Source organism: Lytechinus variegatus, chromosome 10 (genome assembly GCF_018143015.1).
Source record: "Lytechinus variegatus isolate NC3 chromosome 10, Lvar_3.0, whole genome shotgun sequence".
Classification (NCBI taxonomy): Eukaryota; Metazoa; Echinodermata; class Echinoidea; order Temnopleuroida; family Toxopneustidae; genus Lytechinus; species Lytechinus variegatus.
The window spans coordinates 2,174,550-2,189,889 of NC_054749.1; the positions used below are offsets into that span (position 1 = coordinate 2,174,550).

At 35.3% G+C, this 15,340-nt stretch overlaps 1 protein-coding gene across 3 annotated transcripts in view; it reads left to right on the forward strand.

Moving 5' to 3' along the window:
- Positions 1–12,388, forward strand: part of LOC121423067 (neurogenic locus notch homolog protein 2-like) — a 69,522-nt gene extending 57,134 nt beyond the window's left edge. For all 3 annotated transcript variants that reach the window (XM_041618342.1, XM_041618343.1, XM_041618344.1), the window contains 17 exons: positions 323–436; positions 901–1,017; positions 1,534–1,761; positions 2,443–2,562; positions 3,222–3,335; positions 3,926–4,291; positions 4,645–4,767; positions 5,595–5,708; positions 6,579–6,692; positions 7,273–7,392; positions 7,847–7,963; positions 8,542–8,658; positions 9,138–9,251; positions 9,819–9,938; positions 10,597–10,747; positions 11,205–11,354; positions 11,812–12,388. In XM_041618342.1, coding sequence (XP_041474276.1) covers positions 323–436; positions 901–1,017; positions 1,534–1,761; positions 2,443–2,562; positions 3,222–3,335; positions 3,926–4,291; positions 4,645–4,767; positions 5,595–5,708; positions 6,579–6,692; positions 7,273–7,392; positions 7,847–7,963; positions 8,542–8,658; positions 9,138–9,251; positions 9,819–9,938; positions 10,597–10,747; positions 11,205–11,354; positions 11,812–11,890 — 2,378 coding nt within the window. In that variant the 3' untranslated portion in view covers positions 11,891–12,388. The remainder of the gene's footprint in view (positions 1–322; positions 437–900; positions 1,018–1,533; positions 1,762–2,442; positions 2,563–3,221; positions 3,336–3,925; positions 4,292–4,644; positions 4,768–5,594; positions 5,709–6,578; positions 6,693–7,272; positions 7,393–7,846; positions 7,964–8,541; positions 8,659–9,137; positions 9,252–9,818; positions 9,939–10,596; positions 10,748–11,204; positions 11,355–11,811) is intronic.
- The last annotated feature ends 2,952 nt before the right edge of the window (positions 12,389–15,340 follow it).

Sequence of the window (15,340 nt, forward strand, 5' to 3'; positions counted from 1 at the left end):
AAATCTCACATTATCACCAAACAATACAACATGAACTTGTTGTTTAAATGTCGTATATTTCAGTTAAACATTTAAGGTATACTATAATTCATGGTAGTAGTGTGAGAATCAAGCATTTGATTTTTTTCAAACCAGAAATATATCTAAGATATATAAAACTGAACGTAGCCTTGGAAACTGCATTTGAAACACCGTGTTATCTTTCATTCTTTCTTGAAAATAGATAACAGTGATTATCTGACTCTCAATTCTGTTCTTAAGTCAATATATCAAAGTCGTCTAATAATGGCAATATTATTTGTTGATCATTTTCTAAAAACAGATGTTGATGAGTGTGCGAGCATGCCCTGTCTGAATGGAGCAGTGTGTATCAACGAATTTGCACGGTTTAGCTGTGCGTGTGCAACTGGATATACAGGCATTATCTGTGAAACAAGTAAGATTCACTCAATTTTATGTCGTCACTGCTATGCTTCAAAAGTTTTCCAAATTTCATTCGGCTGGCAGTAGACCTATGTAAATTCAGAGAAAAAACGACAACAACAGTATATTGCATAAAATCTTGATTGTAAAATGTACTGTAAAACTCTGTAAAGAAATATTTTTGTTTTACAATATTACGTGAAAGTCGTCAAAAGCTGTTCTGGAACCCGTTTCATAAAACTTGTTATAATAACAAATATTTAATAACAGTTAAAAGCTACTGAAATCCTTCAATTTGATTGGCTGATAGTATATTTGTTACTAGAACAAGTCTTTATGAAACGAGACCCTGGTGTATTATCACACAATGGAAGGTGTGGTAAAATATATTAATTTTTCTTTGTAAATAATTCATGTTTGTAAAAGAATTATCATACAAATTAAGATGTTATAATCTATCTCTCTTTTTATTTGCAGATATTGATGAATGCGGTAGTCTCCCTTGTATGAACGGAGGTCTGTGCTTCAATGACGGAAGTGATGGATATGTATGTGAGTGCCCACCAGGTTATAACGGACTTCATTGTGAAAATGGTGAGGATGCTATTTTTTCCTTAAAATTCCATGCAAGATTATGGGATTTATTCGTCTCCTCTGTATTTCAAATAATACACCTTCTTTGGAATATGTTTCTTTGTGTAAGTATGATTGCATAGACCCAAGAAGGTCTTCAGGTATATATATGTTACTGAAAAATGTTACACAGAAGGACAACATACATATAACGCATACTATTGGATCGGAGACGTACATACCAGAATGGTTTAATTGACATTGTCCTGGGATGGAAGGGAATATGGTTGCGTAGAATTAACGTGCAAGGAAAAACCTTGGTTATTTTCCCCCGTCGATTCCACAGTGTACAGGGGCATTCCGCTACTAAACTCGTGATTCAATACAAGTAAAGACGATGATTTGCCAAAAGCATATTGTTAGTATAAGACTGAAACTGCTCAATGCTGTTCACAGATACAAGATGTGTACCAAAAACACTTTTATGACTTCTGTACGATAACACAACAAGACATTGCTTTGTGGCTTTCTCATCAGAAATCCTCGAGTGTGCATCGGACCCCTGCCTCAATGGAGCGACCTGTGTTGAGGGTCTCAATTCGTTCTCCTGTCTATGTCAACCGGGTTATGCCGGATCTCTCTGCGGTACTAACATCGATGAGTGCGAGAGTTTCCCTTGCCAGAACGGAGGAGCCTGCCGTGATGGTGTCAACGGATTCACTTGCTCCTGTCCTACTGGATACACCGGTGAACGATGTGAAACAGGTGAGAGTTTACTTTGCATTTAATGAGTCATAGGCAGCACCAGGATGTACTGATAGGGAAGGCATGACGACCTAAAATCTGACGTTATAAGTTTTCTCAGTTGAATAGTGGGGGTAATATAAAGCTACTCAACTCGGACACCTAATTGTTTGCTTTTCCTTCTGACTTCTTTTCTCCGCTTTTATGTATCTTCTCCTCTTTTCTTTTTACGACATAAAAAAATCATAGGGGCGGTTGCCGTCCCTAACCTGTCCACATGGCGCCGGACCTTGCACACCCTGTAATGAGACATGAATTTGAGTGATCTGTGCGAAAGCTTAAAGCAATATATGTAGTACGGTTATATGCTGTATTCAAGTTAAATCTAATGTATTTTCTCAATCATGCAAAAAAGGAAGGTAAAAGGGGGTTAATATATATTCATTCATCTTTCCGAGTTAGTGAGTTCGTTGCATACATTTCCTTTAAATGGATGTTTGATAGAATTGAAACCACTTTTCATCAAATTCCAAAGTGCAATTTTGTCACTCTGTTATTCTTAGACTGAAGTACCTGATAAACAGTGTTTGGGCATCCCTCCTCAAACCTATACTTCTTGACTGATGGGACACTGTAGCACTCATTTAATCTGCTAAAGCCTCGTGTCATTTTAACCATTTTTTAAATACTCTTTATTTGTAGATCTTAATGAATGCATGAGTAACCCATGTGATAACTTTGGAACGTGTGTCAACCGAGTAGACAACCATGGATATGATTGTTTTTGCCAGCCTGGATTTACTGGTACCCACTGTGAAATCAGTAAGTATGCTCTTAACTTGTTTTTGGACTTCCTTTTGATTTTGATGGTGCACTAAGGTTGTTGCAACTTGTTTTTACTTGAAGATATGAAAGTGATACATAATCATCCTTTTTCAGAAGAAAGCCTTAATTCAATATTTCTCTACAAATAATATAATCATATTCAAAATGCCTGTAATACGTGCTTAAAACATTGTAAATTGTGCATGTATAGAAAACAAATCCAAAATGAGTTTGGTGAGCCTCGATTCATCAAGAACTATAATAAACATATTTTGTGGCATTTTATAGTGCGTTCTACCTCGTGCTGATAGTTGAACAATAATTAACCTGTTAAGCATCTAGGTGAGATCGTATGATATCTAGCATATTTATTAAAAGATAACTTAATTGCACCTTAATGAGTGTGCTGCACTTTAAAGAGTTGTACGTGATCATTTTAACTTCTTATGGTGATATCATCACAGTACCTTTACACAACTTGGACGCTTGCATTCAAGCCATAATGTAGATATATAGACTGCTGTGAGAGATATTTTTTTCTATGGGCCCAAGGGAACCGCACGTACGTCCGAGTGACATGGTAATGTAGATATGACATCAAGAAGACAAAGAAAACAATCAACAAGTGAACATTATCATGTTGCTATTCTTTACAGATATTGATGAGTGTGCAAGTCAACCATGTCTCAATGGAGGTATCTGTAATGATCTTGCTAATGGCTTTCGTTGTACCTGCCCCATGGGATGGTCAGGAAATAACTGTGAACGAAGTAAGTATCCTAGACAAATTCATAAGATTGCAGTTAGTGTCTCTCAAGTTTTCTTGTAATTTCAAAGCAGGTCCAGCATAGTTTTTACTGCGGGGAATCTTTTGATTACTTTCACAGCAATACACACCTTTCGGGTATATTGGGATGCTTAGTTTGGTATTTTAAAACAGTAGTAAATTAACGAAAACGTATATTCTGTCCTGAGCTTGATATTTCCCTATGACTATATATCTGAAAAAGATCACAAAATAATTTCCAAAATACATTTTGATATATTAATTTAATTCAATATGTTATTTTCAATGTTTTCATTTTGTAAACATGAAATATACTGTAGTGTTAAAATTGTTATTGTATATTATAGATTGTCTTCAATTATTTTTAAAAATACCAGAAAGAACAAGAAAGTGGGTCAGCAGGCTAGATTTTGATGTAAAAATTATTCAAATGAAGACATAATTTACAACTTCGAATTGTGATAGAGTCATAGAGGGTACTTATGCTTTAGAATATCACCCTTTTGTAATGACTTAATACAATTTTTTATAAGTAATACAACATTGCATATATTTTTTAATTCTAATAATCAGGTGTTGGTTGCCGAGTTAATTACACTCTGGCTGAAGGAACTAAGATTGAAATTCACTCTCAAAACTATCCATCGAACTACAACAACATGGAGAACTGTCGCTGGTTCATCCAGGGTATCAATGGGCGCGTGGTAACAGTGGAGATAAAAGACTTCATCACTGAGAATCGGTATGACGAGTTCAGGCTCGGCGTCGGATCGAATCCCAATGACGAGGGTTCGAGACGGATAACGCTATCCGGCCCGACTCCGTTTACCACCAGGACAACAACCCTTCAGGCAAACAACATCTGGGCGACTTTCATAACCGACAACGAAAAAACCGAGAGAGGGTTTTCCATTGAAATAACAGATTCTGCATATGTCGGTTAGTATAGTATTCATGATGTAGGTAATGAGAAGTATTACTATATGTTGAAGTTGACTTTTCAACCTTGAAATCCAATTTCAAAGCATCCATAATAAAACAGATTCCAACAAATTATATTGAAAGGACGATTAAAAAATAAAAGAAAAAATATTTGTTGATTGTTGCTTAATGATTTAGATTCTAAGCCAATCAGAATCAAGGAAAGTTGTCAGATATGACAACTTGTCAAACAATTTTTTTTGATGAAACGCTTTCCAGAACTATAAAACGCTTCAATGTTTCGTCAATTGTAAACTAACAAAAATAATAGAGTAGTAATTACATTTTTTCCGGAATGATGTCCCTTTCAGCTATTACACCTTGTGACGCTGAACCATGTATCAATGGAGGTACATGTGAAAACGTTGGCAGAACTGGCTTTAGATGCTCATGTAGCAGTCTTTGGACAGGACAGAATTGCGAGATACCTTCAGGTGAGATTATATTGGGTATATTTTGGGTGCGCCTTTGTCTAGTGGTTCTGACTCTCTCCTTTGAAACAGAGGGTCGTGGGTTCATATCCTAGCCACGGCACGTTTTCCTTCAGCAAGAAATTTATCCACGCTGTGCTGCACTCGACCCAGGCGAGGTAAATCCGCATCCGGCAGGAGTAATTCCTTGCATGCACTGAGCGCCGGTGATGGTAACTCGAGCTAAAACCGGGGTAATAATAGCAGCGCTTTCTTTTCTCGGGCAAAAAGCGCTTTATGAATCCAGCTATTATTATATTTCTAATAATTATGTCATACAAATGATCGCGAACTGTCAGACGACCTTGTTGCCTAAGTGAATCCTGAAAGTGATAGAGAAAAAAGCTGTAAAGCTATTCATGGTATCATTTCATGAAGACTTGTTATAATGATAAATGCACAATTTTACTGCCAGCCAATTGAATTGCATGGTTTCACTAGCTTAAATCTATTTTTGCAAATTTATTATAACAAGTTTCTTGAAATGGGCACCAGGTGATCCAGAAAAAACCTAGCATATTTAAGACTATGAAAAACAGGTCATAGAAATAATTTGATTTTACTCGAGTGCAAAGGTGTATTTTTTTTCCTCAAGGAATGATTTGTTTCATCCCTCCTATAGCATCTTATCAATTTTTTTTGGCAGAGTGATATCTGTCGGGCATAGTATGTTAAGAGTCAATAATTTACTTTAAATCTCTTTTGCAACAATCTTACATTTTTCATGATAAACCTGAATATTGTTAACATAATTTATTATTGCTACACCTATTTTTGTTTCCACTTTGCAGATACGAATAAGTGTGCACTCCATCCTTGCACCAATGGAGCTGAATGTACAAACATGGGAGACGACTACACATGTACATGCCCAGATGGATTAACTGGCAAGAATTGTTCAATGGGTGAGGTCACACTCTTTGCTTGTGGCTATTTCTCAACTTTTATTCTGAAACTTTGAACCTATCCTTTTTACTGACCTTTAGACAGCTTTTGATATTCAAATACGTACTTTTGTACTCGCGAGTATGTCAATGTATGTTTGAACATTAAAATCGACGTCTGCATACAGCTCTCAAGACAATGTGACTGAACATGACTGACAGTCCAGATTTTGTTTTCCATATTCCATTCATTCGTAAAATCATTTCGTATATTCGTGATTTGTTCAACGTAACACCTCCCTGATCTGTCAATCAAATTCAATATGCAGTCAGTTGTACCAAGTATAATAATTTGTGACAAACACCTAGGATTCTTGGCTGGTATTTCATGATAAAACGTTTTTGTAACAGTATGATACCCTCAGTAATCAAATCATTCATGAATCAAACTCTTTTATAAAAATCAATGAATGAAAATGAAACTTGTTTGGTAGGTATATCTGTAGAAAAATAACAGATTTAATTCAAATTAAGTTGTTATCTAACTTCGAAAGTGGCTTCTTATTATACAAAGAATATTATGTGTTGATTCGAAGTTCTATGAAATATGAAACTATTATATACCTTTCCCTTTCCTCCTTCTCCTCACTCTCTCTCTTTCTGTTTTTATTCATTGTTATTTTTTACATTTTCCTGTCCCCCATTCCCTTGCCTCTCTCTTTGACAAGAAAGATCTTTACATGATATACCTGTGCAAGCACACCAATAATGATAGGTTTTACCCCATATTTGTAAATGATCATTTTCACATAGAACATCCACAGATGAGAGCCAATGGGCACTATTCCTATCATGTAGATTATCATTGATGGTATTTTTTTTCTTGAACAGAAATCGACGAATGTGCTTCAAATCCTTGTCTAAATGGAGGCACCTGTCAGGATCTCATTGGGTCCTATGTCTGTATCTGTGCTAACTGCTTCACTGGCGTCAACTGTGATCAAGGTATGAGCGATGATTGCTCTCAAGATGGACAAGCTAAATTGTTATTTAAAATATTTTTATGGGGCCTGTTGTGTGTGTATTTTAACTTGATAGAATGAGATAATCTATCAAACAACAAGGTTTTCTGTTATATCAATAGTGAATTTGAAATGAATGCTCATTGAGAGGGCATGAACCCTTGCACAGAACAATCATAAAGTCTAAAGCCATCCCATAAGTCAAGATAAATTGAAGACACAATAGGAATGACATTTATGTCTAGATCACCACTAACAACCTATGTCCAAAATGCTTTCTTTATCAACGAATTTGATCAAAACAACACATTTTAGACATTGTGATAGATTCAATGTGATAGGTATAAGTGGATATAAAAGGAGTAATTTCATTGTCTTTGTCATAACATTATTGCCAAGACAGATAATCCAAGCTTAAGCCAAAATATGACATTCATTTATTTGTATTTGAAATTTCAGGTTCAATGACTAAACTCATTTGCTATAAAACATAAAAAATACCACTCTCGTATTGACTTCACAAATGAATGAGTTCATTTTTTTTTTGCTCTCTACCAATCTAGCCCCTGTTAGTGATGCTTGCATAAAGAATGTATGTGAGAACAGCGGTATATGCTCCTTCTATGGTGGGCTCTTCCAATGTGATTGCCAAGACGGTTATTCTGGAATCTACTGCGAGAAAGGTAAATGCAACATATGCCCGTTGCAGAAAGAACTGCTATCAAACACAACTTGATTTTGCAACAAACTGAAAATACGCGTAGTGGCGACTTGCACTTGATTGCTCTTTCTTCAATATTATGGATTATGGGATGTATATTCGTTTTTTATTTGTTTTTTTATCAGAATTAATGTGATAAAATTAAATTTGTTTCACATAAGCTAAAAACAGAATGCATGATGTTAATAGTTTCTAAATTTCAGTATTTTTGAACCTCACAAATTCAAATGCAATTCATAGGAAGGGGAAATAGATTTGATGGTTTGTGAACGAAAGAGTAATATAAAACTTTGTTACTCCAGATGGAATATTGACATTTCAATAACAATATGAAATCACATGGGAACTTGAAACTGCTTACAATCATATTCATTAGTGAAACATTGATATATCATTATTTGTCGTTTTGCATTCAGATGTAGATTACTGTCGCGATGCACCTTGTCTGAATGGAGGTACGTGTGCCAGTGAAAATGGAACTTTCTCATGTGACTGCCCGGACAACTACATTGGAACTACCTGTTCTATACAGGGTAAGGATTTCCGGTTCTAGATAGTCCTGCCTTTGTAAACCTTCATTGTAGCTTCTTCTTTATTTTGTTTTATTGACTGGTAATAATTTGTGAGATTAAGATTGTTCTCATTTTATTTTCCAATTTGTATCCATTTCTTTCTCATTTCGAGAGCTTGTTAGTAAGTAAACAGTTTCATGCAAGAATTTACGTTGTAGAATAGAAAGTTAATGTTGTTTTGATAGAGGCGATCGAATTAGTATAGGTTACAGAAAATGAAGGTGTAGAAGGAAAGAATTAGGAGATGATTCAAATAATTTTACGGTTTATCTTTTTATACGTAGCGCATCATTCATTCTTGTGATCATTGCCATCTCGTTGTTTAGTGCATTTCGTAATTTCTCTGCAACATTTATAGAATAGTATAAATATATCATTTTCTGGTGTGTTTGTGGATGTCATTTACAAAGAACAAATATAAGTTGGTTGATTTTTATTTACAGTCTTCGCACCAGGTATTTATTTGTATTTATCTTTCAAGGAAAGTCCTTTATATAAACTGATTTAAGTCACTTTCCTCTTTTTTTTCTCTACTACAGTTACTCTGACGTGTGTACATGCAAACCCGTGTCAAAACGGCGCCCTCTGCACGTACATCGATGACAGTTATCTCTGTTCCTGCCCCTCCGGCTTCACTGGTGAATTCTGTGAAACAAGTATGTATCAACACACAAACATGAAATTGGCAAAATGTCATTAAGCTCGTGATATTAGTTAAAGTTTCTGCAATATTCACATTTTCTTAATTTTTCAATATCAAAATAAAATTTTGTTAATCCCATTTTAGAAGCTATCAGGACAGCTGTGTGTGGTATGTGGCTACCCATCATTCCAAAATCTTTATAAAGCATTTGGAGATGGGCTTTATCACCAATCTAGCCCAGCACCTCAGAATGTGCCTTTGGTTCAGGGTATAAGATATTGCATTACTTGATGCATAAAATATTATATGAGATATTCTTATACGATGCATTACATTAAAAACAAATTATTATGATAATTGTGAAATAAATAAACATTCGGTGTCAAAATAAATTATTGCTCATCAAAAGAAGAGCAAATTAATGTTCATGTTTTTTGTTTGTGTCGAATTTACAATTCCAATTCTCTCATATTTTTGTCTTTTTTTGTCCAGACATTGATAACTGTGATCCAAATCCTTGTGCTAATAACGGTGTATGCGAAGACGGTGTCAATATATTCACTTGTTACTGTCCAAGTGGCTTCTCTGGAGATATCTGTGAAATAGGTAAGGGACTTAAAACATTGTACCAGCGTGCATGGGCGGAAATCCCAGGGGGACAGGGGTGACGCGTCCCCCCTACCAAAAATAGTAGGGGGCACAATATCAAATGTCCCCCTACTATTTTTGGTCTTTTATGAAGGAGAAAATTACATCATTCACAACCAAAATAATAACTGTATTTTGGACTAAAATGACCTTACATTTGAGGTGAAAACCTTTTTTTTTCCCTTTATTTTTTGCTTGTCAATTTTTGGGGGTTAAAATGAGTTTATATTTAGTGTGATGACCTTCTATTCCCTTTTTGTTGCTTTCCAAATGTTCCATCCCCTGGTCCCCCTCCCTTTGGGGACAGATTTCCGCCAATGCAAGCGCGCATAGTACCTTCAGTAACTTACCAAAGCTAAACATTTCATTGAACGAATAAAATCTTAATATCGTGAATCTAGGAATATCAAAAGAACGATTGGAGGGGGTCGAATATTCAATTCTATTTTTATGTGTAGGCCCTCTATTAGATGCGCTGGGATGAAAAAGAATAAACCACTTTCATTTTTTTGGTCATGTGATCAGATATAGACGAATGTAGCAGTAACCCCTGTGAGAATGGAGGAACCTGCCTGAACGGGATCAACAAGTTCTTCTGTCAGTGCCCCGATTCCCTTGAGCAGCCCGTTTGTGCTTCTCCTGTTAGTAAGTATTATGGTGTCCTTGTATCTGGACGTGAAGCAATAATATTTTTCACTTTGGAATTTGGATGCAATCGAGAATATGAATGAACAATGAATCAGCATTGACATCCCTCTTTACATTGTTTTTTTCAGGGATTATATAAAATGTTTGGCAAAACTTCTCTGGTTTTCATTTTTTAAAGTTTTAATTTTTAAAGAAATTATTCTAATAAATCATCAGTATAACTTTTCAGCAAGTAATCTACATTTGTTCTATTTTTTTAGTATTATTAAAGGTTAAATACATGATTAGTAATATTTTATTTTCACTTACTTTCAGTTGCCAATTTCCTTTGTGAATATCATGAGAAAGGCATTACCAAATTTAAGAAGTGATATTGGAACAATTATTGCGACTATACTTCTACTACAAGTACTTCTACTACTATGACTACTAGCACTATTATTCCATTGTCATTATTATTATTACTTTTATTATGTAGTAGGAGTATCATCATAATTATTTGTAAAGTGAAACGATTTTTCTGAAACCTACACACATTACTTCTTCAAGAAAAATCCCAACCTGTTTCTTCTTCATTATGATGGTTTGATCGCTTACACCCGTAATGTGTATATCACCTATATTCATAAGCATTTTTTTTCTTTCATTTTTCCAGATATCCCACTGGCGCAGAGTGGAGACACTTTCTTGGGTAGACCTATCAACCTTAACCCATGGTACATTCTTCTCATCGTGGCCTTGGCACTTATTGCCATCTTCTTCTTACTCTTATTCATTTCATCCTCAGTCTGTAGGAAGAAGAAAAGGTAATATGCCGAATGATTTCACCCAAGAAGTCACAGTATAAGATAAACGTGCATATGATTTTCGTAAGAACTGAGGAGGTGTATCGTACAAATGTCTGATTATTTTGTTGCACAGATACCCTCTTTTGTACAGATGTTTTTTTTTATTTACAGAATTTCCATGTTTGATATATATGTTTATCCCAATCAGAAACCCAAATAGACGTCAATGTTTGTATATAGAAAGATAATCTATAAGGTATGATAATGTTATAATAATATTTTTTCTATTATTATTACTATTGTTATTATCATCATTTATCATCATCATTGCTAATATTTTAATCGTATAGTCAAATGCAATAAGATAAGGAAACATATATGTATTAATATCTATAACCCAAAGCACTTCCTTTCCTATCTTTACCTGAACAAAATGTAATGAATAAAAAGTCACTGTAATATATATCATTTTCAGTGCCCTCTACGATGCTGAGTTAGCGAAGAAGGAAAGAGAGCGAGGAGTACCTAATTCACAGCTACATGACACTCTTCCAATCTTTGATGATATTGATCGTCCACTCTCTCGTGAGAATGACTATGGTTTCCTGCCACCGCATGCTGTCGAGTAAGTCTCCTTTTCTCTCTTTTTATTAAAGTAGAACAAAAACTATCACTTAAACATAATTTGAAGAAAACAAGAAATTTGCATTTCATGATAATTTTATGATTCGAAATCGAAAAGCAAAGCAAAGAGAAAGGGATTTCTTTTTTATTTTGTAAAAATTGATAAAAGAAAAGAATAAAAAGAGATAGGATGAATATAACTTGTTTATAGGGAAAAATTTTAAATCATTAGATTTGATCGGCAGATCAGAATTTGAAATCATTAGATTTGATCGGCAGATGGTAAACTTGTTATAGGAATATTGCATTTGATTTTTAACAGATCATCACAAAATGAATCTCCCACCTCCGCCATGCCAAGCAGAATGAATATTCCACTTTAATGAATAACGTTTTGGTTTCATCCGCTTTACTATTCTTATTCAATTTTTTGATATTCTTATTTATTTATTGTTTAGATCGAACGTGCGAGAGGTGAACAGTTACGAGAATCCCTGGCCACAGAGTACGGATGAGATGCAAAAGACCCACCTCTAACTGGACAAAAAACGATGCAACAGAATTTCCATTTCTGCTTACCAAAGTTTAATACTTAGCTCATTATCTTATATATTTGAAGTGTGTTTTCTTCTTTTTTTTTAAATTTCATTGACGTGAACAATAAAAGCTTTCTTAAAACTTTTATACCTGGAATTTACTTCCGAACATCGGGAAGGATAATGGTCACGAGTTAATACAATTCTTTTGGACAATACTTCAATATAATACTTTAGACAATAATCGATTCGAATTTCTTAAGCATGAATATCTACGAAATTAAAGAATAACGTTTTGTTGCTTCAAGCAAAACGAACATATTCGAACATTAGCGTTATTTTTTTTTCAAACGAACCTTTAAAATCTATTTCTTTTCTTAAATGTTCTACATCAAATATCCATGTATATCTGTGTCATATGATCTGTTAAAACCATATTTTAACACATATGTAATAATACTTCTTATCGCAAAATATAATAAAGGTTTATTTACTCTCCGATCACTTCTGCTTGTCTTGCATGCGAGTCTTTATCTCAAGTCATTTAGAATGGATGAATCCAGATATAATATACCAAACACTTCACTTTCTGCTACTTTATACCTAGAATATTATACTTCAAGGATTCAAGGAGCCTTACCCTCGAGGACCTTCCCCCCCCAAAAAAAAAAAAAATGGTGGGGGAAAGGTCAAGGGTGAGGAGAAAGAAAGAAAAGGAAGGGTTAAAGAGAGAGAAAGGGAAGGAAAAGAAGAAGAAGACGGAGATGAGAACGAGAATGAAGAGAAAAGGAGAGAAAAGAGAAGAGGGTTAGGAAGAGGGAGAAAGAAAGAATTGAGGGAGAGGAAAAGATATATGGAATGGGGTGAGGAAAGAAAAGAAGGGAATAAAGATAAATGGAAAGGGAGAGGACATAGAAAGGAAAGAGAAAATATATAGAGAAATAGAAGGGAAAGTGAGAGGGGAAGTATGGAAGCTTAAAAGTGCCACCGAGATGTTGAGATACTTATCTCGGGAAGTCGACATCTTGATAGCAAAGGATAAGATGACGAGATCCCAGATCTCATCATGTCGACATCTTTAAGAAGAGATGATGAGATGACAAGATCCTGGATCTCATCATGTCAACATCTTTAAGAAGAGATGATGAGATGACAAGATCCCGGATCTCATCATGTTGACATCTTGTAGAAGAGATGATGAGATGACAAGATCCTGGATCTCATCATGTCAACATCTTTTAGAAGAGATGTTGAGATGACAAGATCCCGGAGCTCATCATGTCAACATCTTTTAGAAGAGATGATGAGATGACAAGATCTCGGATCTCATCATGTTGACATCTTTTAGAAGAGATGTTGAGATGACAAGATCCCGGGATCTCGTCATGTCGTCATCTTTTAGTAGAGATGATGAGATGACAAGATCTCGGATCTCGTCATGTCGACATCTTTTAGAAGAAATGGTCAGATGGCAAGATCTCCGATCCATGATCATGTCATCTAATCATCTCTTCTACAAGATGTCGACATGACGAGATCCGAGATCTTGTCATCTCATCATCTTACTAAAAGATGACGACATGACGAGATCCCGGGAACTTGTCATCTCAACATCTCTTCTTAAAGATGTAGACATGACGAGATCCGGGATCTTGTCATCTCATCATCTCTTCTAAAAGATGTTGACATGATGAGATCCGGGATCTTGTCATCTCATCATCTCTTCTAAAAGATGTTGACATGATGAGATCCGGGATCTTGTCATCTCATCATCTCTTCTACAAGATGTCAACATGATGAGATCCGGGATCTTGTCATCTCATCATCTCTTCTACAAGATGTCAACATGATGAGATCCGGGATCTTGTCATCTCATCATCTGTTCTACAAGATGTCAACATGATGAGATCCGGGATCTTGTCATCTCATCATCTCTTCTACAAGATGTCAACATGATGAGATAATATTATCTCAACATCTCGGTGGCACTTTTAAGCTTCCATAGGGAAGAGAGGAAGAAGTAAATAATGGACAGGGGCAGGAAATACATGAAAAGGAAAGAACGAGAGGGGGGGGGGGAAGAAGGGAAACGGAGAAGGAAGAAACAAGAAAATAAAAAGTTTGAGCCCCAGAGCCTTGAAGCCCTGATTCCTTCTGTATCAAATTAATGAAAGAAAGGAAGGGAAATGAAAAGCTAGTTATAAGCGGATACAGTAGGCGTGCCCCCCCCCATCGCAGCGCAAGAAATAAAGAGAGAAAAGAAAATGAAGTAGAAAGGAAGGGGATAAGAAAAGAAAAGGAAAGAAAAATAGAAGGATGACAAAAAATGCAGAAAATAAGGGGACTCAAAAAACACCTTTTAAGACATTATAATAATATTTATAAAAAAATCCGTTCACGTTTCGCGCCATAGAATGGCCCTTTTAATGATAAACCTATTTTACTCACAATTAAGAATTGGAATCCGTCTTTATTGTCTTTTGGATTGGGCTAGAACGGGGCAGTTATTATGTATATAAAAACACTTATTGTTTCGCAAAAGGACATTTCTACTATAAAGATAACATTACAAATTGTTACATCCCTATTTCGTTTGATTGAAGCCCTATCCATCCTTAAGTATTTCCAGCATTCTCTTGTGCCTTTTGCAATTTTTTTTTGGGGGGGCCTATTACGTAATAATGATATTTCCAATACTTTCTTATTTCATTCGGGCATGAAAGCTCTTCATTTCTAAGTAGTTCTTAAAAAAAACTCTTTGTGTGGGTTCGGGGTTATTTTTTTTTTTAATCATCCCTTATGTCTATCGACAATGGGCCTATTTCAATATGAACATTTTCAATTTTCTCATTTCTTTGGAGATAAAGGCTCCCATCCTTTCGTTGCTCAACGGTCACTTTTGTATTGTGGATGGGTATTGGGGAATTAGCTATAAAATGTCTAGAATCATCACCTTTTGGCGAAAATAACAAGGGGCATTCGGCTCAGTTTTTTTCCCCCTAAAAATACTAACTTTTCTAATTATTCACATTTCTTTCGGTATATACCTCCCCCGTTCTAAGAGGTTGCTAAAGTCTCTTTCGTCTTATGAATAGGAGTTGGGGTCACTTATTACGAAATTAAAACAAAATAACGGCCCCTTAAGAAAACCCGAAAGCACAATCAAAGAGTGAGGTGCAACATGTCAGACTGTGTTAGTCTGCATTTGTATGTAAATATGTAAATATTATATATATGTTTTTTTTTACCACAACTTCAACGGTGGATTCTCAGCACTCAGCATTCAAATCCACAATACTGTACGACAATACACCACAGGTGGTATGTACTTATATAGGAAGAAGAAGAAGAATCAATTGACAAGCGCCAGGGGCGCCAGTAGCGTGCCGAGTTTTTTTTTTTTTTCATTTTGATATTGGACGTTTCGCCGATACTACAGTGGACGCGCCAT